General features: G+C 37.8%; 1 protein-coding gene across 1 annotated transcript in view; it reads right to left on the bottom strand.

Annotated features, from left to right (window-relative positions):
• neb (nebulin) overlaps positions 1 to 26,962 on the bottom strand; it is a 125,385-nt gene that overhangs the window by 82,858 nt on the left and 15,565 nt on the right. The window contains exons 14-73 of the mRNA XM_030124965.1: positions 26,763 to 26,864; positions 26,113 to 26,220; positions 25,917 to 26,021; positions 24,043 to 24,141; positions 23,339 to 23,443; positions 23,115 to 23,222; positions 22,425 to 22,538; positions 22,128 to 22,325; positions 21,303 to 21,410; positions 20,952 to 21,050; positions 20,709 to 20,813; positions 20,041 to 20,148; positions 19,602 to 19,913; positions 19,285 to 19,491; positions 19,067 to 19,171; positions 18,555 to 18,662; positions 18,156 to 18,467; positions 17,440 to 17,646; positions 17,140 to 17,244; positions 16,913 to 17,020; positions 16,479 to 16,790; positions 16,174 to 16,380; positions 15,971 to 16,075; positions 15,179 to 15,286; positions 14,767 to 15,078; positions 14,400 to 14,606; positions 14,199 to 14,303; positions 13,400 to 13,507; positions 12,997 to 13,308; positions 12,702 to 12,908; positions 12,515 to 12,619; positions 12,198 to 12,305; positions 11,772 to 12,083; positions 11,478 to 11,681; positions 11,283 to 11,387; positions 11,078 to 11,185; positions 10,671 to 10,982; positions 10,369 to 10,572; positions 9,329 to 9,433; positions 8,626 to 8,733; positions 8,219 to 8,530; positions 7,912 to 8,115; positions 7,717 to 7,821; positions 7,512 to 7,619; positions 6,952 to 7,263; positions 6,661 to 6,864; positions 6,426 to 6,530; positions 5,870 to 5,977; positions 5,470 to 5,781; positions 5,161 to 5,364; positions 4,952 to 5,056; positions 4,741 to 4,848; positions 4,339 to 4,650; positions 4,037 to 4,240; positions 3,347 to 3,451; positions 3,134 to 3,241; positions 2,531 to 2,842; positions 2,080 to 2,283; positions 1,836 to 1,940; positions 100 to 207 (exon numbers count right to left, since the gene is read on the bottom strand). Of these exons, the coding sequence (XP_029980825.1) occupies positions 100 to 207; positions 1,836 to 1,940; positions 2,080 to 2,283; positions 2,531 to 2,842; positions 3,134 to 3,241; positions 3,347 to 3,451; positions 4,037 to 4,240; positions 4,339 to 4,650; positions 4,741 to 4,848; positions 4,952 to 5,056; positions 5,161 to 5,364; positions 5,470 to 5,781; positions 5,870 to 5,977; positions 6,426 to 6,530; positions 6,661 to 6,864; positions 6,952 to 7,263; positions 7,512 to 7,619; positions 7,717 to 7,821; positions 7,912 to 8,115; positions 8,219 to 8,530; positions 8,626 to 8,733; positions 9,329 to 9,433; positions 10,369 to 10,572; positions 10,671 to 10,982; positions 11,078 to 11,185; positions 11,283 to 11,387; positions 11,478 to 11,681; positions 11,772 to 12,083; positions 12,198 to 12,305; positions 12,515 to 12,619; positions 12,702 to 12,908; positions 12,997 to 13,308; positions 13,400 to 13,507; positions 14,199 to 14,303; positions 14,400 to 14,606; positions 14,767 to 15,078; positions 15,179 to 15,286; positions 15,971 to 16,075; positions 16,174 to 16,380; positions 16,479 to 16,790; positions 16,913 to 17,020; positions 17,140 to 17,244; positions 17,440 to 17,646; positions 18,156 to 18,467; positions 18,555 to 18,662; positions 19,067 to 19,171; positions 19,285 to 19,491; positions 19,602 to 19,913; positions 20,041 to 20,148; positions 20,709 to 20,813; positions 20,952 to 21,050; positions 21,303 to 21,410; positions 22,128 to 22,325; positions 22,425 to 22,538; positions 23,115 to 23,222; positions 23,339 to 23,443; positions 24,043 to 24,141; positions 25,917 to 26,021; positions 26,113 to 26,220; positions 26,763 to 26,864 (10,122 nt within the window). The remainder of the gene's footprint in view (positions 1 to 99; positions 208 to 1,835; positions 1,941 to 2,079; positions 2,284 to 2,530; positions 2,843 to 3,133; positions 3,242 to 3,346; positions 3,452 to 4,036; positions 4,241 to 4,338; positions 4,651 to 4,740; positions 4,849 to 4,951; positions 5,057 to 5,160; positions 5,365 to 5,469; positions 5,782 to 5,869; positions 5,978 to 6,425; positions 6,531 to 6,660; positions 6,865 to 6,951; positions 7,264 to 7,511; positions 7,620 to 7,716; positions 7,822 to 7,911; positions 8,116 to 8,218; positions 8,531 to 8,625; positions 8,734 to 9,328; positions 9,434 to 10,368; positions 10,573 to 10,670; positions 10,983 to 11,077; positions 11,186 to 11,282; positions 11,388 to 11,477; positions 11,682 to 11,771; positions 12,084 to 12,197; positions 12,306 to 12,514; positions 12,620 to 12,701; positions 12,909 to 12,996; positions 13,309 to 13,399; positions 13,508 to 14,198; positions 14,304 to 14,399; positions 14,607 to 14,766; positions 15,079 to 15,178; positions 15,287 to 15,970; positions 16,076 to 16,173; positions 16,381 to 16,478; positions 16,791 to 16,912; positions 17,021 to 17,139; positions 17,245 to 17,439; positions 17,647 to 18,155; positions 18,468 to 18,554; positions 18,663 to 19,066; positions 19,172 to 19,284; positions 19,492 to 19,601; positions 19,914 to 20,040; positions 20,149 to 20,708; positions 20,814 to 20,951; positions 21,051 to 21,302; positions 21,411 to 22,127; positions 22,326 to 22,424; positions 22,539 to 23,114; positions 23,223 to 23,338; positions 23,444 to 24,042; positions 24,142 to 25,916; positions 26,022 to 26,112; positions 26,221 to 26,762; positions 26,865 to 26,962) is intronic.

Genomic DNA, 26,962 nt, shown 5'->3' with positions numbered 1-26,962 from the left:
AAGATACATTGAGGGAAATGACTGTACAGAAAGAACACCAGAGTTATTATTTTTTCCAGTTAAGTGTTTGAATCAAATGCTTGTTTGTTTTTTTCTTACATCGCTGGCAATATCTCTGGAAGCTTTAGCCTTCAGTACAGACACAGCATCTTCCTTGATATGATAGCCCTTTGCTTTATGGTCGTCCCATGACTTTGTGTACAGTTTCTGCACAAGGGAAAGAAACATGATAAAACAGATTTAGTTTGAACAAAGTTCAACCCTAACTGTTTGGATCTGTACTAGTCTGAAAGTTATTGTAACACAAGAAGACTACAGCTGAACTACAACTAAGATTAGGGAAAATAAGTCAATAGAAAATAAATGTTAGGAAACACACACAAAAACACCCCAATCCTTACCTTTATCCCACCCCTAACTCCCTAGCTTACCCCCTAACGACAACCTTTCCAACCTAAAGATCCATTTTTGTCAATTAAAAAAAAAAAAAAAAAAAAAAAAAACAGTCAGAATGTTGAAAAAATCTTTGACCCCACACCAACACATTTGAACTACATACTCTATCATAGCCACCATTTATGATCATTTGGTGCGTAACTTTGCATTTTCATTACAATAAAGAAAAGTTTGGCACTTTCATGAAAATGTTCTGCTACAATAAAAAAACAACAAAGTTGACATTTTTACTATAGTTTTTTTTTTTTTCAATCATTGAAACATAAAACCAATACATTGTGTAATAAAGAAAAAGTCTACTAGCATGTGTAGGTTTACTTGAACAGAATGTGAATGGCTACAATTTGCCTTTGTCATGTTTTCGTTCTGTGTATAAGCTGCACATTTTTACAGATGGACGGTTTAAGAATGACTGTAGACTGACAGTGATAGCAAAATGTTCAAAAATAATTGTTATTACTCAAGGTTTTTTTTGTTTGTTTTTTTATGTCCTACTCTTATGTTCATAGTTTCCTTTTATACTTGAAGATCCAAATACTTATTGTATGTGTGCACTTTTAGGCTCTGCCTTTTTTTTTTTTCGTTGTACTATGATTATGAATACTTCTTTGTGTGTGTGTATACATATATATGTATTTATCCATAATTTTCTTTGTCTTATTTCCTAGAAGTGTGATTGGCTATGTGTACAAACTTTTTAATATCATTATTATTATCCATTTTTTACTTACTTATTTACTTTATTTATATTACTTATTTTTTCTTTCTTTTTCTTCATTTCAGTGAGCATTATTAATACCCTTTTTTCTTTGCAAAAAAAAAAGGGGGAACAGTGTACTTTGTACTATTGATGTCCTGTATAATATCTTATGAGACTGTTCTGAATAAAAATGTGAATAAATAAAAAAAATAAAAATAAATAAATCATTGTTATTAATGTCCATATGTTCCTTAGATTTCCTGACAAAGCTACAAGGCAGCCTGAAGAGGGACTAACAAGACACTTCTGGATCAGGACTCATTTGTCATAGACCCTTCTCCTAACTTGAGCTTCTGAACAATGCAACATAAACTAAAATGGAAAAGAATGGCAGGTAAAATGGGCTTTGTTTCATCCTATGTTAATGTCTCATGATGTTCCACAACAAATACTGGAACTTTAATTAATAATTGTTAATTATATGTCACATCATGCATTTTTCCTCATAATATGCTAAAAACTAAACAGCAGAAACACTAAAACTAGTAAGTAAAAATAAAATTACTCATGGACTTCTTAAGCAAACTCTACCTGAAATCAAGCAAACTAAAAGTCAAAACCAAACTTTAAAAGAACAATACAAATTTAAAAACTGTAATAACGTTTGTGGTGAACTTACATTGCTGATGTTGATAGCGTTGGCCTTGGACAGTACGTGGGCGGGGCTGTCAGACGGGATGTGAATGGTGAGCTTGTCTTTATCCCAGACTTCTCTGTATTTCCTCTGTGAGAAATCAAACAGAAGAGCATTAATTTTTTTCCCTTCATTTTTAAGGTCCCTTTTCTACCCATAACACTACAAAGTATCATGTTGAAACTGTGAACACAACACATTTACCAATCAATAATTTCTTATTACTTACATCGCTGAGGTTATCAGCATTTTGCTTGGACAAGACAATAGCCGGGAGGTCTACGACACTGGTGAATTTGACAGTGCTGGGGTGTTGGCGGTAGAGTCTTTCGTTGAGAATAGTCTGGGCATGTTTAACTTTGACAACATCCACGCAGTCCTGAGGTGACCAGCCACATCCTCTCAGCCATTCCAGATCAGCTTTGTACACAGCCTGAAAGTAGTATACATGTTAGCCTGGATGTCAACATGTCATTCAAATGTTTATGTTGTTTCAGAATGTTGGGAGAATGAATCACACAGAGACTGAGATTAACTTCAATATCTTAAGACTGAGTCTAGGAAATGGAATTTATTAGTCTAATGATGTTTAGCAGAGACCACAGAACCCTTCCTTGACTCATCTTCTACCACTAAGGTAACACCAGTCTGGTGCTGGCAGTCAGTTCCCAGGTACTCACATCACTGCGCAGGTCATAGACCTTTCTGGCCTGGACAACGTCATTAGAGTCTGGCAGGCAGGTCCAGTTGTGCAGATGAGTTCTGTAGTTGAAATCATTGACTTGGACCTGGCATTTCTTGGCCAGCTCAATTGTCAGCATGTCCACTGGCAGGTGGAACTTGGTCTTGGACTTGTTGAAGTCCTTCTTGTAGATGTTGTCACTGGAGATCTTGGCTGCGTGCGCGGCCAGCAAGATCAGCGGGTCGTCATTAACACTGAGGGCTCCAATATGGTGACCACACTGCTGGCGGAAGCCAGCTTTGTATTTGTACTGAAAATTAAGGACGGAAAGTTAGGCTTGGTGAATGAAACCACTGCTAATGAATGTAACATCATAAAGTTAGAGAATATGAAGCAAATATTTTATTAAAAAAAGCGACAAAATAGTAACTCCAGAGAAATTGTTATAAAGAGAGGAAAAAATAATTATAGTAAGACAAGCAATTATAATGCTGTTTTTCCCCATTTTTCTCTCCCTCCTTTTTGTTCCCTTCCTCCTTTCTAACCCTCTTCTTTTTCATTTCCTTCTGAAAACACTCCTCAAAGGCAGGTAGAGACTCACATCACTGATAATGTTTCGAGAGTTCTTGGCTGAAAGAACAGAGATGGCATCTTTGGGAAGGAAGTAGCCTTTGTTGATGGTGTCCATATAGGCTTCACGGTACTGTTTCTGGGGAAACAAGAATATGAGTATTGGATACAATATTTACTTGTATTATTCTAAATTGTGATTTAGTAAGGAGTTACACAACAATGTGAAGTTGCAAAGCATTACCAGACTGGTGTTGATCTTATTCTGCTTGGCCAGGACAATCTCAGGGGTGTCAGGCATAATGTGAAGGAGGGTCTTATCCTTTTCCCAAGCGGCGTTGTATAATTTCTATAGACAGAAGATTACCACAGCTCAGACACACTGATAAAAGAGTCATGGAATAATTTTTAAATAGAAGAACTGATGACAGTATAGTAAAATAGTATCTAACAAGAACCATAAATTCCATAAGTTACAACCACTGCCATTGCATCATAATCTAAATTCTTGAGTTATGGCAAAAAAAAACACAGTGACCTTTGACCTTGTCAGCTCTTTGAATCACTAAATTTGTGATAAATTTGGAAAAAAAAGTGATCCCTAAGATAACGGGAACCAATAGAGAGAAATCTAAAAAAACTGTCATAAGCCAATAAGAAAATTAGAATATACTTTCCATATTCAAATAGCTTTTTAATCCTTGAGTAACAGACAAAACACCTGTCCACGTGAGTATTTATTACACAAGAAATTTAATTTCTTTTAGACATTCCTGAAATATTGTGTCCAAAGACACCAAATTCTAATCAGCCCATCCTTTGGTCATAGTGGAACTTTGTGCCAAATTTGAAGTAAGTTACTGAGATGTTATTTTCACAGACAAAAAGACAAATTGCATTTTCTCTACCTGTAAATAAAATGGACTGTCTTTACCTTGTTCATGATCTCAGCATTGGCCTTAGCGAGGGCATATGGCATGTCAGAAGTCTTGGCAGTGAATTTGAAGGTGCTGGGGTGCTGGCGGTACTTCCTGTCACTCAGGATCTCTGCTGCTTTCTTTGCCTTCTCCACATCAACCGACCCAATAGGTACCCAGCCCACTCCCTTAATCCATTCCATGTCAGCTTTGTATACAGCCTGTGAGTCCCAGCAGGTCAGAAAAGAGAAAAAAAAGTGAGTCTTCCAGAAAATAAAAAGCATTGTTCAGCTGAGACTCTAAATCTGTCATTACTCACATCACTCTGCAGGTCATAAGCCTTTCTGGCCTGGACCACATCATTAGAGTCTGGCAGGCAGGTCCACTGGTGCAGGTGAGTTCTGTAGTTGAAATCGTTGACTTGGATCTGGCATTTCTTGGCCAGCTCAAGATTCAGCATGTCCACTGGGAGGTGGAACTTGGTCTTGGACTTGTTGAAGTCCTTCTTGTACAGAGCGTCACTGGCGATCTTGGCTGAGTTCAGAGCCAGCATGATAAGAGGATCGTCCTGGACGGAGCGGGCACCGATGTGGTGGCCGACCTGCTTACGGTATCCTGTCTTGTACTTGTACTGTTGTATGAAGAGAGAGAAAAAGAGCTGTGATTAATAAGAGAATATAAAAAGCAGTTAGCACAACCATTTTCTTTATATGTCACCTACATCACTGATGATTTCTCTTCCATGTTTGGCAGCAATAACTGAGACAGCGTCAGCCTTCATGTCATAGCCCTTTCTGAAGATTGCCTCCACACCTTCTCTGTAGAGTTTCTGAGAATAAATTACACACAAAATATTGAATTATATATATTTTTTAAAAAGCCTCAGAGACTTAATTTAACAATAATAAATATTCAAAACAGAACAAACCTACCTTGCTAATGTTCTGTGCATTAGCTTTAGAAAGAACAATCTCAGGTGTATCAGGAGTTACATGAACTTTAAGCTTGTCAGCCTCCCAAGCAGCTATGTAATTGCGCTGTGACCAAGAGAAAGGGGATTAAACAGATATATATGAACTTTAAGGATCCAACAAATCTACAAAGATTGTACAAGAGACATATGATATAGTTTTTTTTTTACCTTGTTGATGATTTCAGCATTTGCTTTGGCCAACACCATGGACATGGCAGTCATATCACTTTTATATTTCAATGTGTCTGGTTTCTGCTTGTAAAGACGATCACTGAGAATTTTGGCTGCATTCTTGGCTTTCATCACATCAAGTGAACCTATAGGGACCCATCCGACACCTACAACCTCATCCATGTCAGCTTTGTATACAGCCTGTTAGAAAAGTACAAACATATCACCAAAACAGAAATGTAAGTAACGAAAGAAGACAAATGAAAACTGATAAAGTGAACAGTATTTAATTGGGGGGGGACTCACATCACTCTGCAGATCATAGGCTTTCCTGGCCTGGACCACATCATTAGAGTCTGGCAGGCAAGTCCACTGGTGCAGGCGGGTGATGTAGTTGGCATGGTTGACTTGAATCTGGCATTTCTTGGCCAGTTCAAGACTCAGCATGTCCACTGGGAGGTGGAACTTGGTCTTGGACTTGTTGAAGTCCTTCTTGTACAGAGCGTCACTGGCGATCTTGGCTGAGTTCAGAGCCAGCATGATAAGAGGATCGTCCTGGACGGAGCGGGCACCAATGTGGTGGCCAACCTGCTTACGGTATCCTGTCTTGTACTTGTACTGTTGTATGGAGAGAGAAAAAGAGATGTGATTAATAAGAGAATATAAAAAGCAGTTAGCACAACCATTTTCTTTATATGTCACCTACATCACTGATGATTTCTCTTCCATGTTTGGCTGCAATAACTGAGACAGCGTCGGCCTTCATGTCATAGCCCTTTCTGAAGATCTCCTCAACACCTGCTCTGTAGAGTTTCTGAAAACAAATGAAACACATTGAATTATAAAATACCTTTGAGACCCAGTCTTATAAATGAAGAAATTTTGTAATAACTGAGGCTTAATATGGCTAACAGGCAGATATGTTTGTCAAATGCAGACTTTCCATAGATAAAGTCATGACCCAAGGTTTTGGCAGTGACACAAATTTAGTTTTTGCAAGGTTTGATACTTCAGTTATTTGTTTTTAGGTTTTATTACATATGTTTCTGAGGTGGACACAATTCTAAGAACGATTCTAAGTATTCTATAATTCTCAAAGACTTTTCTTGGCAAATAAATCACATTTATGCAAAGTTAATTTGTGTCACTGTCAAAACCTTCGGTCATGACTGCAGTTACAGTATATCCATTTAAACAGATGAAGGTTCCAGTCTGATAAACCAAAGCAATTCATATTACACACAGAAAAGAATGACATAAACCCTGCTCATGTTGATAGAATTTTGCTGAGACAGAATGATCTCAGGGGTGTCCGGTTTGATGTGCAGCGTGGTCTTGTCCTTCTCCCACTGCTCAACATAGAGGCGCTGGAACAAACAATGCAGGTGATTATAAAAAAAACACTGACTAAGAAATATTTAATTAGTATATATTTAGGATCAGTATATACTGTGAGTACCAATATGCAAAAATATATGGAAAATGAAGAAAAGAAACCTTGTTCATGGTCTGGGCATTATTTTTTGCCAGTACGATATTCATGGCATCTATGGGGCTAGTGAAGGGAACAGTGCTGGGGTGCTGGCGGTACTTCCTATCAGTCAGGATCTCTGCAGACTTCTTGGCTTTCTCCACCTCAAGTGAGCCTATGGGGACCCAGCCCATACCCTGAAGCCACTTCAGGTCAGCTTTATAAACAGCCTGTGAGGGATAACAGAAGACTATTCAGTTCCTGACATGATCAGTAGTATCAGCTTGAATTAAGAGAACTAAGGGGATCACACTCACGTCGCTCTGGAGGTCATATGCATGTCTGGCCTGGACCACATCATTAGAGTCTGGCAGGCAGGTCCAGTTGTGCAGATGAGTTCTGTAGTTGAAATCATTGACTTGGATCTGGTTCTTCTTGGCCAGCTCAAAGGCCATCATGTCCACTGGGAGGTGGAACTTGGTCTTGGACTTGTTGAAGTCCTTCTTGTACAGAGCATCACTGGCGATCTTGGCTGAGTTCAGAGCCAACATGAGCAGAGGATCGTCCTGGATGCAGCGGGCACCGATGTGGTGGCCGACCTGCTTACGGTATCCCGTCTTGTACTTGTACTGGAAGGAGAATGAAAAATAAATTATTAAGGTGCTACATGTATTGTAATTTTTTTTTTTTTTAACTATTTGAAAACTTCAAATACTATAAGGAGTACATAAAATAATTTCTATAGTATAGTTTCATTCCAAATAACTGGTCTTCAACCGTAATACAGTAAGACAAACAGTACAACATACAGAATCTGTAGGTTAACTATAGCTTTTCATATCTTAATCAAATTAACACAGAACAAATAGAGACATACGTCACTAGCGATGTCCCTTGAATTCTTGGCTGCGATGATGGAAATAGCATCCTGGCGCATGTCATAACCCTTCTTCTTGGCATCTTCATTTGCCTGTTTGTACTTTTTCTGTAAACAAAGACATTCAACAAATATTACAAACAGCCCAATCAATAAAAGAGATCAAAGCTGCTGTCACATCATAGCTGTTTATTTCTTCACTTACAATGCTGAAGTTGACATTATTTGCTTTAGCCAGAAGAACATCCATGGCATCGGGCATGATGTGGATCTTTGTCTTCTCATTATCCCAAGCTTCAACATATGCTTTCTGCAGTAACATAAACAAACCACACACAAGATTATTTATACTATCGACTCCATTATTTTGGTCTCACTTTTTAAAAAATTGATTCAGTACCTTGTTCATATTGTGAGCGTTGGCTTTAGCCAGTACCAAGGGCATGTCTTCAGTTGTGCTCTTGAACTTGAAGTTGCTTGGGTGCTGACGATACTTTCTGTCACTAAGGATCTCACCAGCTTTCTTTGTTTTCTCAACATCCAGTGAGCCTATGGGCACCCATCCAACACCCTGCATCAATCTCAGATCCTCCTTGTAAACAGCCTAGATACAACAGAAAGTTTAAAATTGAGGTTATTTAAAAACAAACAAACAAACAAACAAACAAAACAGTAATATGAATTTAAGATATCTGAGCCATACTCACATCACTCTGCAGGTCATATACATGTCTGGCGTGGACCACATCATTAGAGTCTGGAAGGCAAGTCCACTGATGGAGGCGGGTGATGTAGTTGGCATGGTTGACCTGAATCTGGCATTTCTTGGCCAGCTCAAGATTCAGCATGTCCACTGGGAGGTGGAACCTGGTCTTGGACTTGTTAAAGTCCTTCTTGTACAGAGCATCACTGGCGATCTTGGCTGAGTTCAGAGCCAACATAAGCAAAGGATCATCCTGGACGCTACGGGCACCAATGTGGTGGCCGACCTGCTTACGGTATCCTGTCTTGTACTTGTACTGAAAGGAGAGTGAAAAATAAATTATTAAGGTGCTACATGTATTGTAATTATTATTTTTTAACTATTTGAAAACTTCCAAATCCATCATCTTACGTCACTAGCGATGTCCCGTGAATTCCTGGCTGCGATGATAGGAATGGCATCTTGGCGCATGTCATAACCCTTCTTCTTGGCATCTTCATTTGCCTGTTTGTACTTTTTCTGTTGAGAAAATAAAAAAAAAAAACAAACACCATACGAACATGAACAAATGTCCATATATACAATGTACTGTATACCATAAGGTATGATAGGTTCATATATACACATATTTAATCACATCGTATCAATAAACAAACAAACAAATGACATCAACCACATATTTCCTGACTTAAACCAACATGTCACACGCTTAGATGTGTCATAAGAAGTTGCAAATGTTAGTAGGACTGACTGAAATAACTGAAAATCGATATTTTACTGACTACAAGTAAATGTTATTAATGTTGAGAATGCATTAATTGGAATTAAATGATTTTTGTAGAATCTGACACTACAAAAATCTGGTTGTTCACAATTACAATAAAATATGAATTGAAATAAAAAACAAATACGGTGTTCCTCAAGTTTTTGTTCATTACTTGATTTGTTTTATTTTAAGGGGATTTTATCTACAATTGCCACCTCACAATACACAGTGTTTGCTAATACCGTGACTATATCCTTGATAATATTACAACACTGATGCTGCCCATATACAAGGTTATACAAATGTAATATTTGCTGTACTAATGTGACTGTACAATCATTTACTTACAATGCTGAAGTTGACATTATTTGCTTTAGCTAGAAGAATATCCATGGCATCGGGCATGATGTGGATCTTTGACTTCTCGTTGTCCCAAGCTTCAACGTATGCTTTCTGTAATCACAATAACAAAGAACACAATAACTCATTAAGATTATGTCCACTACTCATATCATTTTCATGGGAAAAGAATTCCCATATAATATAAGCGTCATATGCCTTATTATATTATTGAGAACTTATTTTGATGTTACACTAAATTATTTTTCAAAAAAAGGAGGAATGTATAATATTTTATGCTGAAAAAACGTTCAAAAATGATCTGAAATTAAAAACAGAGCGTGATGAAACAATAGTTTTGATGTTATGTCAAACATATCAGTGTACTGTGTTGCAGAAATATCTAATGAACATAGCGTCCTAAAGAGTCAGCCTCAAGCCATCCATCTCATAACAAGGGATGGGACCTCAAGAGCCGTAGTGAGTTACTTCACTGTCCAGACTGTCAGTCCAAAGTGAGAAGTAGCGTTGCCCAGATGGGTATTTAAGCCCACTGTCAAACATGTGCAGGGACACAACCTCTCTGATACAAACAACAAATTCAACAATGGCTGTATCTCTTACTATGCAATGATTATAACCAACAATTTACCCTGAACTTAATCCTACCATGCTTCTGGTAAGAAACCATGTTTGATGGCAAAGAAAAGTAGTGAGAGAAACTGAAGTGAAATCAAAAACTGGCATCAGTATTTCTTATCATGTATTGGAGCTCTCTTGGCAAGAAAATGAATAATGTCTGATAATAAACTTGCACAATTTCTTCTAGACTGGAAAACTGGCTATATGGCAATAGCTGATAAAGACAGGAAATAGTATTATTACTGTCTGTGTTAATAGCTAATAGCTGTTAGCTGTTCATTGGTACAAAGTTCATATGTGTGGTTAAAAGGCCATGTTTTCTGGTAAAATGCTCAGCTTCTGTTGATCGTTTGAGTTCAATTTATGAATCTTAATCTTACAAATCCTTTTTCAAATTGATTCAGTACCTTGTTCATATTGTGAGCGTTGGTCTTAGCCAGTACCAAGGGCATGTCTTCAGTTGAACTCTTGAACTTGAAGTTGCTTGGGTGCTGACGATACTTCATGTCACTAAGGATCTCACCAGCTTTCTTCACTTTCTCAACATCCAGTGAGCCTATGGGCACCCATCCAACACCCTGCATCATCTTCAGATCCTCCTTGTAAACAGCCTGGATACAACAGAAAGTTAAGGATTAAGGCTATTTAAAAAAAAAACAAATACAAACTTTAGAACCATGGAAATGTAAGGCATTCAAGTCATACTCACATCACTCTGCAGGTCATATGCATGTCTGGCCTGGACCACATCATTAGAGTCTGGAAGGCAAGTCCACTGATGGAGGCGGGTGATATAGTTGGCGTGGTTGACCTGAATCTGGTTCTTCTTGGCCAGCTCAAAGGCCATCATGTCCACCGGGAGGTGGAACTTGGTCTTGGACTTGTTGAAGTCCTTCTTGTACAGAGCGTCACTGGCGATCTTGGCTGAGTTCAGAGCCAACATGAGCAGAGGATCGTCCTGGATGCAGCGGGCACCAATGTGGTGGCCGACCTGCTTACGGTATCCTGTCTTGTACTTGTACTGAAAGGAGAGTGAAAAATAAATTATTAAGGGGCTACATGTATTGTAATTATTATTTTTTAGCTATTTGAAAACTTCCAAATCCATCATCTTACGTCACTAGCAATGTCCCTTGAATTCTTGGCTGCGATGATGGGAATAGCATCTTGGCGCATGTCATAACCCTTCTTCTTGGCATCTTCATTTGCCTGTTTGTACTTTTTCTGTAAGCAAAGACATTAGACAAATATTACAAACAGCCCAATCAATAAAAGAGATCAAAGCTGCTGTCACATCATAGCTGTTTATTTCTTCATTTACAATGCTGAAGTTGATATTATTTGCTTTTGCCAGAAGAACATCCATGGCATCGGGCATGATGTGGATCTTCGTCTTCTCATTATCCCAAGCTTCAACATATGCTTTCTGTGGTAACAGAAACAAACCACACATGAGATTATTTACACTATGAACTCCATTATTTTGGTCTCACTTTTTAAAAAATTGATTCAGTACCTTGTTCATATTGTGAGCATTGGCTTTAGCCAGTACCAATGGCATGTCTTCAGTTGTGCTCTTGAACTTGAAGTTGCTTGGGTGCTGACGATACTGTCTGTCACTAAGGATCTCACCAGCTTTCTTCACTTTCTCAACATCCAGTGAGCCTATGGGCACCCATCCAATACCCTGCAACACCTTCAATTCCTCTTTGTAAACAGCCTGGATACAACAAAAACAGCTCATTAGAATGAAAGTGTTCCAAAACATGGACATTTTTTTACACTAAAAAACTGAGGAACTGGCACTCACATCACTCTGCAGGTCATATGCATGTCTGGCCTGGACCACATCATTAGAGTCTGGCAGGCAGGTCCAGTTGTGCAGACGGGTGATGTAGTTGGCGTGGTTGACCTGAATCTGGTTCTTCTTGGCCAGCTCAAAGGCCATCATGTCCACCGGGAGGTGGAACTTGGTCTTGGACTTGTTGAAGTCCTTCTTGTACAGAGCGTCACTGGCGATCTTGGCTGAGTTCAGAGCCAACATGAGCAGAGGATCGTCCTGGATGCTGCGGGCACCGATGTGGTGGCCGACCTGCTTACGGTATCCTGTCTTGTACTTGTACTGAAATGGCAAAAATAAAGTTTCTGATTGTAAGCAGAGGCAAAAAACCTGAGAAATGACATGCAGATTATATATATAGGAACAAGAGTAGGTGGAAATCACACAGACACTTACATCACTAGCAATAGCAGTGGAGGCTTTGGCAGCCTGGACTGCAATAGCATCTGCACGAAGATTATGACCCTTCTTCTTGGACAACTCATTGTCCAATTTGTACCCTTTCTAGAGGAAGAGGGAATTAGGGAGAATAATAAAAATTCATGTCAACGAAGTAAAGTACTTTCGTAAGTATTTTAATACTGTATAAAGTAGTGTTCAACATCACTGCTGTGATCAAAAATTGTAAGAGTAGAAAGATATGGCACAACAGAAACAGGAAGCCAACTGAAAATAAAATTAACAGCGGGCAAAAATAAAATATAGCACTGTACCTCACTGAAGTTTTTGCGGTTTTCTCTGGCCAGAACAATGTCCATTGCATCAGGCATAATGTGGATAGTGGTCTTGTCCTTGTCCCAGGCCTTTGTGTAGGATTGCTAAAAACACAACATGTATTATTTAAACTGATTAAAATGTAATCAATTAGATATGAGTACTTCCAGGATTAACAGCCAGTACCTTATTCATAATTTGATTATTGGCAGTGGCCAGTGTCAGATCCATGGAGTGCATGTCCTTGGTGAATTTGTAGTTGCTTGGATGCTGACGGTAATGCTTCTCGCTAAAGATGTGGCCAGCTGTTTTTGCTTTCTCAACATCCACTGACCCAATAGGAACCCAACCAAGTCCTTTCATGTAGCTATCATAGTCACTCTTGTACTGATTCTGTGGGTGAATATCAACAGAAACAAGATTAAGTAACAGGAACAAGACAAATGCAAAAACACTTTGAATATAAAGTCTTTCTACATACATCACTGGCAATGAACTGCATGTTGCGAGCCAGCACAAAGTTCATGGCATCAGGAAGAAGAGTATTTGTGTGATGGATCTGTCTGTATCCAGCCATGGTCTGAGCAGCAGAGGCCTGCTTGGCATGGACCACACTCATCATGTCTACTGGGGAGTGATACTTCAGCTTGGCCTTGTGGTAGTCCTTCTTGTAGTTCTTGTCACTCTGCAATCTAGCCACTTCCATGTAGTGAACCAGCAGAGGGTCATCCTGGAGGCTACGGAAGCCCACGTGGTGGCCCTTCGACTTCTCAAAAGCCAGCTTGTACTTGTACTGTAACAGGAAATAAATAGGTGTTTACTAGGTCTGAGACATTTGTACATTTCTCAATTAGGACCAGCAAATGACAGTATTTCCCACTTACGTTGCTGGCAATACTTGTGCTAGACTTGGCAGCCACAATTGGGATGGCGTCTGCTTTGAGATTGTAGCCCTTATTGGCCATCTCCACAACACCAGCTTTATAAAGTTTCTGTAAAAAAGTATAAAGGAAAAAACAGCAGATATAAATATAGTATTTTTATTCTTTGTCTGAAATAAAGACTTCTAGTCAAAAATGATGCATACAGTAGTTCAATTACACTGATCTTTGAGTAGTAACAAGGACATGTACTACTCTTTTGTCTAATTAACTACAGATATTACAAACTATACATTTTAGGCCACGAAAGGAAATGCTTCTTTTATCTTTAATTTAGCTTTTTTATTATTTTTTTTTCTCACCGTATTTAAACCTCATTTCATCAGGCCTGTCCCTGTCCTTTTTTCCCCACTGTGACCATCAGGCAGCCACCATGTCATCTTATAATATGAGCTAAAATCATGCCATTGCTTGAAATTCTGTTGTAATCTAACTGTGTTGCATTTTTGCTGTCATTTGACTATTTTGTGTTAGATAACATTATATCATATCTCACGGGCATTGTCAATTTGAACTTTCTTACAAAATAAAAGTAGTACCACTTTTTCCTGTAGTTCAGATTTTTTCCAGTATGAAGAACTGGTACAATGTAATGCTATGCTTTCAAAGTATTTTCCATAACACTGTAAATGTACATATTCAGTAGTGAGCAGTATGTATCCACTATGTACCATATATGTAGGTCAATATGTAGAAATTTAAAGTTATTTCTTTGATTTTGTAATGTCATCTAATGCCTTACATTGCTCATGGTGATGGCATTAGCTTTGGCTAGGACAATCTCTGGAGAATCAGGCATGACGTGGATGTTCAGTTTGTCCTTTTCCCAAGCTGCAGTGTATGCTTTCTGTAAAGATACCACAGACACACATGAATGATGCTTATGAACAATAAACAATAATTTGCATCCCTTAAAGGTATAGTGCAAGTGAGCATGCTCCACCTTGTTCATGATCTGGTTGTTTGCAGTTGCCAGAGCCACATCCATGGAGTCCATTAGCTTGCTGAACTTGAAGGTGGATGGATGAGTGCGGTACTTGTGGTCACTCTGAATCTCTCCTCCAACTTTAGCGGTTTCAACAGCAAGTGATCCAATAGGAACCCATCCAACTCCTCTGATGTAGTTGTTCCATTCAGATTTGTAGTCCCACTAAAAAGAGACATAACACCTCGTGAGTCAAAAGATTGTGCTTTTCACTCCATTAAGGCTGAATCTAAATTAATGGATATTCCAATTGTTTATTTCTAACTAGTGTCAGAATTTTAAAGGGGCAAAGAATTGCAAATAAACTGTAGTATTTCAAACTTACGTCACTAGATTGGATGTTCATGGTGCGAGCCAGCACAAAGTTCATGGCATCAGGAAGAAGAGTATTTGTGTGATGGATCTGCCTGTATCCAGCCATGGTCTGAGCAGCAGAGGCCTGCTTGGCATGGACCACACTCATCATGTCTACTGGGGAGTGATATTTCAGCTTGGCCTTGTGGTAGTCCTTCTTGTAGTTCTTGTCACTCTGCAATCTAGCCACTTCCATGTAGTGAACCAGCAGAGGGTCGTCCTGGAGGCTACGGAAGCCCACGTGGTGGCCCTTCGACTTCTCAAAAGCCAGCTTGTACTTGTACTGTAACAGGAAATAGATATGTGTTTACTAGGTCTGAGACATTTGTACAGTACATACATTTCTCAATTAGGACCAGCAAATGACAGTATTTCCCACTTACGTTGCTGGCAATACTTGTGCTAGACTTGGCGGCCACAATTGGGATGGCATCTGCTTTGAGGTTGTAGCCCTTATTGGCCATCTCCACAACACCAGCTTTATAAAGTTTCTGTAAAAAAAATACACAGGAAAAAACAGCAGATATAAGTATAGTATTTTTATTCTTTGTCTGAAATAAAGGCTTCTGGTCAAAAATGATGCATACAGTAGTTTGACTACACTGATCTTTGAATAGTAACAAGGACATGTACTGCTCTTTTGTCTAATTAACTACAGATATTACAAACTATACATTTTAGGCCATGAAAGGAATGCTTCTTCTATCTTTAATTTAGCCTTTTTTTTTTTTTTTTTTAATTATCGTATTTAAACCTAATTTCATCAGCTCTGTCCCTGTCCTTTTTTTCCACAGTGACCATCAGGCAGCCACCATGTCATCTTGTAATCTGAGCTAAAATCATGCCATTGCTTAAAATTCTGTTGTAATCTAACTGTGTTGCATTTTTGCTGTCATTTGACTATTTTGTGTTAGATAACGTTATATCATATCTCAAGGACATTGTCAATTTGAACTTTTTTACAAAGTAAAAGAAGTGCCACTTTTTTCCTGTAGTTCAGCTTTTTGAATGACTAGTACAATGTAATGCTATGCTTTCAAAGTATTTTCCATAACACTGTAAATGTACATATTCAGTAGTGAGCAGTATGTATCCACTATGTACCATATATGTAGGTCAATATGTAGAAAGTTAAAGTTATTTCTTTGATTTTGTAATGTCATCTGATGCCTTACATTGCTCATGGTGATGGCATTAGCTTTGGCCAGAACAATCTCTGGAGAATCAGGCATTACATGGATGTTCAGTTTGTCCTTTTCCCAAGCTGCAGTGTATGCTTTCTGTAAAAAGATACCAGAGACACACATGAATGATGCTTATGAACAATAAACAATAATTTGCATCCCTTAAAGGTACAGTGCAAGTGAGTGTGCTCCACCTTGTTCATGATCTGGTTGTTTGCAGTTGCCAGAGCCACATCCATGGAGTCCATCAGCTTGCTGAACTTGAAGGTGGATGGATGAGTGCGGTACTTGTGGTCACTCTGAATATCTCCTCCAACTTTAGCGGTTTCAACAGCAAGTGATCCGATAGGAACCCATCCAACTCCTCTGACGAAGTTGTTCCATTCAGATTTGTAGTCCCACTAGAAAAAAAGTCGATCATCATAAAAAAATTTAAAAAAAACCTATACATTAGAAAGCTGTCAAGACAATTCTCCCATTCTTGAGCTCAGACACTCACATCACTTGACTGGACATTCATGTTACGGCACAGCTGCAGGCGCATGTTGTCAGGCAGAAGCATGTAGCTGTGAGGGATCTTTTTGTATCCTGCCATGGTCTGAACAGAAGAGGCCTGCTTGGCATGAGCCAGACTCATCATGTCCACCGGGGAGTGATACTTCAGCTTGGCCTTGTGGTAGTCCTTCTTGTAGTTTTTGTCGCTCTGCATCTTAGCCACCTCCATGTAGTGAACCAGCAGAGGGTCGTCCTGGAGGCTACGGAAGCCCACGTGGTGGCCCTTTGCCTTCTCATACGCCTTCTTGTATTGAACCTGAAAAAGGTAAGATAAAGGAACAAAGATAAGCAACAAAAGAAAAGGTAAAGCAGTTACAATTACTCTGAAAAAAAGGTTCTAAGGATGTATTTTGTCAGGTATATTTAAGATTTACATACATTGCTGGCAATGTGTCGGCCTTGCTTGGCATGCAGGATGGGAATGGCATCAGGCTTCATGTCATACCCCTTGGCAATATCTTCCAACCACTTGTGCTTGTAGTGACTCTGAATAAAAAGTGAAGAATTAAAGCTGTGGTTGACACATAACTGACACTGTGGTTGTGGTGATGCAACAAAACAAAAGCAGTCTAACTTAAATCTTTAATAATGCACAGTGCACTAACTTCACTGAGGGTCTGGGCATTGAATTTAGCCTGGAGGAACTCAGGGCTGTCAGCTGGCAGATGGTAAGTGTGCATGAATTTCTCACCAGAGGCTTTGTATGCAGTCTGGAGAAAGGAGAGAAAAAGGAAACTGTTTTACTACAGTTCAGACAAAAGTTTTGATCTAATCATAGATCTATCAAGACAAATCCAGGACAAATAGTGCAGTTCAAATACTTATTTTCACTTTTCCTGTTTGACACTTTTGGCCTGGGTTTGGAATGTGGGTGTATTTCATTTTGTTAAACAGTTCATTCGTACATTGTCCATTTGCTTTGTGTTGGTCATTGCCAGGGCCATATTCATGCTGTCGGTCTTGCTGGTGAACTTGAAAGTGCTTGGGTGCTGGCGGTAGCCTCTCTCATCCAGAGCAACCTTAGCAGCTTTGGCCTTCTCAACATCCAGGGAACCAATAGGGACCCAGCCGACACCTTTGGAGAAGTTTGAGTAGTCGGACTTGTAGACATTCTGTGGGAGAAGAGATAGTTCTTAACTCAAGGAGTGTATAGTCATGTAGTGCATTTCCATCCAGCTGTTTTTATGTGTACAAAAAACTGATTGGAAATGCAGAAATCACACAGACATTTCCAAATATTCATGTACACATAAAAGGTAAATGTAAATGAGTGCAATGAAAATATATTCAGTGAATAACTGTCTAACAACTTCTCAATGAGCAGCTAATGTAGTCTGTTACTATATGAAATATTACATCAAAATGTTATGTGTAAAGTTACTTTAACCTGGCTATTCTATTCTATCTATTGTTCATCCCAGTGAATCATCTTCTAATATTAACAGTAGTGGGTGGAGGCACTGTTTTGCAGGCTATTATTACATGAAAACCTTAAATACAATTCAACAGAAACTTGACTGTATTGTGCATACTGTTGCTAATGTATATAGTTGTTTTATTCTGCAGGTATCTGTTGATACACTATGGTTACATACAGGCAGGGAGCAACAGAAAAACATACATCACTCTGGATCTCCATCATGTTGCGACACAGGTGCAGGTGCATGTTGTCAGGCAGAAGCATGTAGCTGTGAGGGATCTTCCTGTATCCAGCCATGGTCTGAGCAGCAGAGGCCTGCTTGGCATGGGTCAAACTCATCATGTCTACTGGGGAATGATACTTCAGCTTGGCCTTGTGGTAGTCCTTCTTGTAGTTCTTGTCACTCTGCATCTTAGCCACCTCCATGTAGTGAACCAGCAGAGGGTCATCCTGGAGGCTACGGAAGCCCACGTGGCGGCCCTTTGCCTTTTCATAAGCCAGCTTGTACTTGTACTGTATACATTAAGAACATAGGTTTTATATATAGCAGTAAAGAAAAGACCATTTTTAACTTTAGTGAATGGTATGCCCGTAACTTACATTACTAGCAATGTCCCTGGAGGATTTTGCTGCAACAACAGGAATGGCATCTTCCTTCACATGATGTCCTTTGAGCAGATCTCGACGGTGATTATAGGTGTAGAAATTCTGAAAAAAAAAAAGAATGATCAGATTTCATTTAAATTTAACAAAAACTAAAACAGGCGGTGTAAAAAATAATTGTGTTAACTAAAGTAAAAACAACATCAGTTAAAACCTGGAATGAACAATACAATACAAACAAAGGACTTTCAGCAAAAATCATCTTTGTTTTCACTTGCCCATCATGCATTCTTTGAATCTACCATTTAATCTTCTATAAAACAAGATGAAAATTCAACTTAAAATAGTGAATTCCTGAAAACATTCTGGACATCAAGTGCTAAACTGAAGGACTAAATAAAGTTGAAAACTAAGAAAAAGACAAATTATATCAACCAAGAATAATATTTTAATTATAAAGTAGCAGGAGAAGTGTATAAAAACCAGCATGTATAGGGGACTCCTGATACCTGGCTGATGTTGGCGGCGTTGTATCTGGCTTGCTGGAATTCAGGAGCATCAGGAGGGAGATGATACGTGTGCATGAACTTCTCTCCACTGGCTTTGTAGGCTTTCTGAAATATTACAACAAAAGCCGTCATTTATTTTAAGTATCAAGAGTAAAAATCAACAGACTTACTTATGGAACAGCAACTTGAGAAGCTGTGTTTCTGTTTCACTTTCTTACCCCATCCATAATCTTGGCATTGGCTTTGGCTAGCTCCATGCTCATGGAGTCCATTTTGCTGGTGAATTTGAAGGTGTCAGGGTGCTGCCTGTACTTTCTCTCATCCAGAGCTGCCGCAGCTGCCTTAGCTTTCTCCACTTCCAGTGAGCCAATGGGAACCCAACCAATTCCCTTGACTGAGGACTCATAATCGAGTTTATAGTTATACTAGAAATGAAAAGAGACTCCGACTGAAAATTTCAATCAGTACCTGTAGAAATACCATCCTCCAGCCAACATCCTCCTCAATGAAACAAAAAAAATAGGTTTAAACTTACGTCACTGGAATTGTAGTTCATGGTGCGTGCCAGATCCAGGTTCATAGCATCAGGAAGGAGACAGTAACTATGGTGATGCTGCTTGTAGCCGACATAGGTCTGCACTTTTGAGGAGTTTTTGGCATGAACCAGACTCATCATGTCCACTGGGGAGTGATACTTAAGCTTGGCCTTGTGGTAGTCCTTCTTGTAGTTCTTGTCGCTCTGCAGCTTAGCAACCTCCATGTAGTGAACCAGCAGAGGGTCGTCCTGGAGGCTACGGAAGCCCACATGATGGCCCTTTGCCTTCTCATACGCCTTTTTGTACTGGACCTAAAGGGGCAATTGTAGACAGTATATCTGTAACCATATACATTTTAGAGTATATGATGCAAAACAAAGCATAGGACATAAGGTAGAAGTATTATGTGGAGTATCTGAGTGTGGTTTTTAGTCTTACATTACTGGCAGCATGTCTGGCAGCTTTGGCAGCGATAATGGGGATAGCATCAGGCTTCAGGTCATAACCTTTAGCAATCATCTCCTGCCAGGCAAGCTTGTAGTAGTTCTGAAATGAAAGATTACATACATATGCAATATAAAAACAATGGTAAGAGACTTAATTAATAGTACAATTGTAAATAACCAAACATAAGAAAAATGAAGTATCTTTCACAACATCTGTATGTGTTACTGCTACTTTTATTGATTATTGCATCATTTATATATATACATATATAGATAGATAGATAGATAGATAGATAGATAGATAGATAGATAGATAGATAGATAGATAGATAGATAGATAGATAGATAGATAGATATAGATATAGATATATAGATATATATAGATATATAGATATAGATAGATATAGATATATACAGATTTTTTTTTTTTTGATTTTTTTTTTCCCCTTGTTTTCTACACCTTGCTTTGTACATTCAGAGTATGTAATGTGGCTTGCTTAAAACTATATTTAAAAAGAAACAAAACACAAGACATAAAAAAAAAAAAAAAATGCCATAAATAATGACAAAAATATCAAAACTAGTATTTGGAAAATTTCAAAATATTTATCATACATGCCTTATTTACATTAAATATTTCCCTTCATATATGTCACCCACCTGGCTGACGTTGTAGGCGTTGCACTTTGCCTGCAGGAACTCTGGGACATCAGGAGGCAACGAGTACTTCTGATGGACCTCCTCCAGACCTCTCTTGTAGAACAGCTATACAAGAAGGAGTTAACTAATATTGTCAAATGTTCTGCACTTAGACAACAAAAATTGACAAAGACACTCATTTGCAAATGAATTAGCAACATTTTTAATACAAATATATATTTTTCAGTGCATCAGAAGACTCACATCGCTCCTCTGAAGCTGGTTGACTTTGGCCTGCAGCATGATGGGATGGTCATCAATAGCAGTGAAGGGAACTTTGTCTGGGTGCAGCCTGTATTTTTTCTGAGGAAACAAAAGAAAATGACACATTGAGTAGCGTGTCGTATTAAACTATTAAATGCTTCCATCTGAATCTTGTATGAGGGGGAGACTAAAATTTTGACAGACAGACAGACAGACAGATAGATACTGTACATACATACATACATACATACATACATACATAGATACATACATACATACATACATAGACCCCAACACATTCAAAAACACACTCTAACAGATAAATATGTTTGTTTGTTGTTTTGCATGTACCTCACTGAGGATCTCAGCAGCTTTCTTAGCTGTTTCCACCTGCATAGAGCCAAAGGTGACCCATGGGCTGCCCTTGGTGAAGGCGTTGTAGTCAGCCTTGTACTCATTCTGTGATGAAGAAAGACAAAACAAAAGCAATATGATGTAAACTAAATGGAATTTTAACACCTATTTTTTTTTTTTTTTACTAAACCTCATTTAAGACCCAGTGCTACTTTTGTGGCAGTTCCCAAATAATTTTTTTCTGTATATTTAACCTTTCTGAAGTAATTTATCACAATTTATTGTAATATTATCCTCTGTATTTTGCATTTTTTAAGTAAATATCTGGTATTATCCTATATTTAATTTACTGATCATGTAGATGTTCATAAAACCTCAGTTTAAAATTGAGGGTTATTATATCAAAAACAGAAAAAACTAAAGAAAAAGTGACTTTTTCAGTAAAATCTATTATCGACTGAGCATAAACCGAGTGTCTCCATCCACTGTCATTGATCCAACTCTATCGGTTTTACTGGTGAATCAATGTAGTGGAAAATGATGGTGTTTCTACGTTCACTATGGAGCCTCTAAACGTCCAAATGGGTCATATCTAATGACCATGAAAAGATGACAAACTGCATTTTACACCAATTATTTACATGGATTGACAGAATTAGTGGTTCAGTTTACATCAGTGGATGCTTTTGGTCGTCAGTGAATGTTTGGGTCTTTATGGGTTAATACACAGAAATATCTAATATACTAAAAACTGGAATATTTTTTTGCATGTAAACATGGTCATTTAAATGTAGTCTCAATGTCTCCTTCTGTTCTACTTACATCACTCTGGATAATGTTGGCCTTCTTAGCCAGATCCAGCAGGATGCTGTCATAGGGCATGAAGTAGTTGCTGCTGATTTTTCTGTACCCGGACATGCTGGCAATTCCCTGAGATTTCTTAGCCAAGGTGAGTGATATCATGTCCAGCGGCGAGTGGTATTTAGTCTTGATCTTTTCATAATCCTTCTTATATTCCCGCTGTGAAGATATTGGAACAAGAAACCCTTACTATGAGCTCTAATCGATTAAAATTAAGGTTAGTGTAAGTAATGTAGACCTAAGGTAGGACTGACTTACATCACTTTGGATTTTGGCTAAGTGAACAGAGTGCAGGATCTTAGGGTCATCGTTAATGCTGAGGGCACCAACCATCTTTCCCTTGTTCTTCTCATACTCCTTCTTATATTTCACCTGTAAAGAGAAACAAAAATATATTAAGTACATTCAGACTGTGTGGTCAGTCAGCAGTTCTAGAATTCAAAACGTATGGAAAATTTAAATAAATAAATAATCTGTAAATGTAGATCATCTGTAGTTATGGAACAAATAGACAAAAAAGTGGTAAATGAAGTGGTAAAATGAAAGATTAATGCCAAACTTAAAACATACTGTCACTAAGACTAAAAACTAAACACTTTTATACTATTACATTATTCTACGATGCTACTGAATTCAACTGGAAGTGTTATATGTATTATTCATGAAACTACTACAACAAACCGCTTCACACCAACACCTTTAAAATTTAATTTTAAATTATGGTTTAAATTCATAGAAACACAGAGCTTTATGATTATAACACCAATATGACTGCAAATCTTTATTTTTTCAGTAAAGCATAAGAAACGCATCATTGTTGTTCGTTGTGGCACATCATTGAGGAAAGTGTCACTATATTTTCTGACTGTGTAATTTTGTCTTGTTGCTAAAATACAAAACAAGATAAGAAGCACAGATTTTTCAAAATAAAATAATTAAAATACGTACATCACTGGCAATGTTTGTGTGAGCACGAGCTGCAAGGATCGAGATGGCGTCACCCTTAACCTCAAACTTCTTCGCTTTGTTTTTCTCCCAGTCGTACTTGTAACAGTTCTGCAAGAGAAGTACAAAAAAAAAATTCAAGACATCAGATATGTACTCCCAAATGTATGGTTCAATATCAATATTCCTGACAAATGAAGATAATTCACACAGAAGAAAGTACTTACATCACTGAGGTTAAAAGCGTTTACTCTGGATTGGATGAAGAAGGGATAGTCTGGGGGCAAGCTGTTCTTGAATTTAATTTGTTCATATTTTGCTTTGTAGTTCAACTGTAAAAAGTTGGAGGAAAAAAATTATTGGCAAACATTTCTTTATAGGGAGAGCATAATCATTTCCACAGTCTTTGATTTTCAAGGCAAGAAAGACATTTGTACACAAGTGTTATTTGATTTCCTTTCACTGGAGGGCAGCAGTGTCTTAAGTGGACTTGAGGGAACTCAAGCGGCCCCCTCCCCTCTCTGTTCACAGGGTTTATTCTGGGCCAACTGAATGCTTGTTGCTATTTATACTATGGAGAGATGGCTCTCCAGTTTCCATGGTGCCCACAGAAAGACAGCTGGGCTACGTGGATGATTGGGCACATTTTAAGGTAATCTGCATAACTAGGAGAATTTGATCCCCTGCATTAGCTTACTATCGAGCCCCTTTAAGTCAGTTAATGAGCTATATGAAAAAATAATTAGAGTTATTAAAACCTTTTGCCACTTATATTTTCTATGACTGAGAAAAAAATAGAGACAGTAATATACATCACATACCAACACAAGGCCAGTGAGGGTTCTTAGTACAGTAGCGCTTTTTCTGATTGAAAGTATTTGGTAACAGCTGTGAGGCGTGGGAGCTTAGTGCAGTTATAAATGGTACACACATCACTTAGCTGTTGAGCGTTGATGGCGGCTTGAACCAGAACCGGTGAATCCGTCACTTGTGTAAATTTCACTTTGTCTGGATGTTGCCGATAAACTTTCTGGAAAACCGTAAAGAACACACAAACATTATGTAACATATATAATTATATACAGTCTGCAACACATTCGCACTAGAAGAACATATGAAGACAAATTGAACAGTTTAATAGTGAAAAGTGTGTAGTTGTAAAATCGCATAGCATCAAAAACATTAAAGCCTCTAGAAAGCTATATACACAATGGGGTTCTATGATTTATAATTTAAGGTCTTATGTGTAGAAGTATAAACATCAAAAAGTATCTGAAATTCCTTTCCACACAAGTCTGAAATATCAAAAAAAAAAATCCCACTCAGTTGTCCCAAACAAACTGACATGCCTGTTAGCTACTAATTACTAACACTAATCTAATAATAGAATGTAATGGTGTATATTACATATAACTTACTCATTAGGATCTTATTAGGCTATAGTTAAAACTATGCAGTTGTTAATTTGTTGGTAATCCCCCGAAGTGAACTGCCTACCGTTATCTGACTTACTCACTCTCCAGCTATTGATCCACTAATATAATGTAACATTAATCTGTACATTGTATACATTGTATATCTATCTAAAAATGACTCCCTGTTTCAGTGTCACATGGTTTCTCTACTACCCCGCCCCTTTAGGAGAGTGGCATCAGATGCTGAACCCTTGATTCCATAGGAGAAGTGAATATAATTTACTGATTTCTGCTGATTATTTCACCCAACTGTAACCTAAGTAAAAATTGAGCCAATTTCCCTCAAGCCATGTGTCTTATCAACATTCTGGAATTTAAATGACATTTCTCAGAAAGACAGATCAGGATTAAATTGAGTTTGTTTGAGGCCAGTCTCAATGTCAGCAATGAAATCTTGTGAAATATCAAAAAAACAAACCTCACATCTGAAGGCGGTAAAGCAAGCAGGAAAATAAAGGGTGAGGATGTAGGTAACAAGATATTAATCAAAACATAATCTAGCAACATCATCTGTAAAATGGTGTAACCATCAGAGTGAACTGTTTTGGATAAAGTTATATAATATTTGCTAATTTTTATATTCAGCTCAACTTTTTACTGTTTCAAGCCAGATTTCCAAAGGCTTTAAGGAAACATATAGTTATTATTATTAATATTTTTTCTGTGTTTGTGTGCCTCTGTGTGCATTTGTCACAAATTGGTATATGACAGTGTGCATGTGTTAAATGTGTGTGGGGTGTAATATAACCTGTGGTGAAAATTCCACAGTCACGGAAAAAATTATTAGACCATCAAAAGTCATCAAAAACAATGGTTATGCAATCAAGCACTAACTCTTGTGTGTATCATGTGACTAAAACAGACAGAAAAGAATACACGGAATGCCTAAAAGGACTGTTTTTGTCAGTACAATGCCACAGATATTGATGTAAGAACTTAAGTGATTTTGGTTATCAAGAAACATGGAAAATGGATAGATATCAGCTCTTAAATTTAACTCTTAGGAGCTATTTTTGTTGTTCTCATTGTATTTGTCCAAACAAATGTACCTTTAGTTGTGCCAGGCATTAAAATGATCAAGAAACTGAAGAAAACAAGGGGTGGTCTAAAAAAAATTTTCTGCAACTGTATAACAACTATAATTACAACTATATAACTGTCTGTATGCAAATAAAATTAAAACAGACACAAATCATGAATACCTGATTGTGAATAAACACATAACATATTAACATGTTGAAATATTGCCTGTATTGTATTAATACTTTCACTAACACATTAAACTTTAAAAAATATACAAAAAAGTGTTTTGGTAATCAAATCTACTCACATCTTTACATTGCTGAACACTCTTAATGGCTTCATATTGAGGTGTGATTGTTTGAGGGAAGAAACATCTTGTTTTGATGTCCTCATATTCCGCTTTATAAAGTTGCTGCAAGGAGAAAATAAAAACACATTGTAGTATATATTGAATTAATACTACAATGCTATGGAAAATAAAAAAGAAAGCCACAGTATTCCACCTCATTCTTCATTTCCTCGACTTTCTGGCAGTGAAGCATGTAGACGTCCTCGTAGCTGCCAATGTAGTGGCCCTTCACCTCCTCATTATATTTATCTTTGTAATGCGCCTAAATGGAAAAAAAGACTTAAGTGAAATGGTCCACATGAGGAAAGACACTAAAATAACAGTTAAGTACACAACCAAAATGCATAACTCATGCATATGTTGGTGATCTACTTTTTATCACTAAAATTGTTGAATGTTCTACCTCTAGATTCCTGAAATGTTCATAACCATAATCTAATTTTTTTTTCATCTTGTTACAGTATTTCATTTAGATCTGATAGAGTGAGAAGAAAATGAAAAAATAAGCACTAAAGTAATTAAATCTACAGGTGTGTTGTGGTCTTATTATGTCTTTTACACAACTTATTTCATATTCATCCTGTAACATTTCTCACAAAATTTTCATCTTCATCATCTATATTTTATCATGTCATTATATCCAACTGATATAGAAATTTTGATCACAATGACAGCCATTACTCAGCCCTTACATAAAGAGTAATAATGAATAGATGTCTAGGGAGAGACAAGAAATGGGGAAGAATAAAGAAATAGAAGAAGAAATAGAATGAAGGATTCCTCTGATTTAAGGTTTCTGCTTACATCATTGAACTTCTTAAGTACTGAGTCCATCTGAAACTTGGGTGTGTCACAGTAGTTGATGCTGAAGCCCCTGGACCTCTCATAGTTGGCTTTATAAACTTTCTGAAATTGGACAAAAAAAGACAAAAATGGTGAGCAGAAAAATCGCAAAAACCTAAAGAAAAAAATCTGCTCATACTGGACATAAAGTGGACTAAGCA

This window comes from Sphaeramia orbicularis, chromosome 21, assembly GCF_902148855.1.
Source record: "Sphaeramia orbicularis chromosome 21, fSphaOr1.1, whole genome shotgun sequence".
Lineage (NCBI taxonomy): Eukaryota > Metazoa > Chordata > Actinopteri > Kurtiformes > Apogonidae > Sphaeramia > Sphaeramia orbicularis.
Note: the sequence above shows the minus strand (reverse complement) of the source record. Positions and strands in the feature narration are given on the sequence as shown.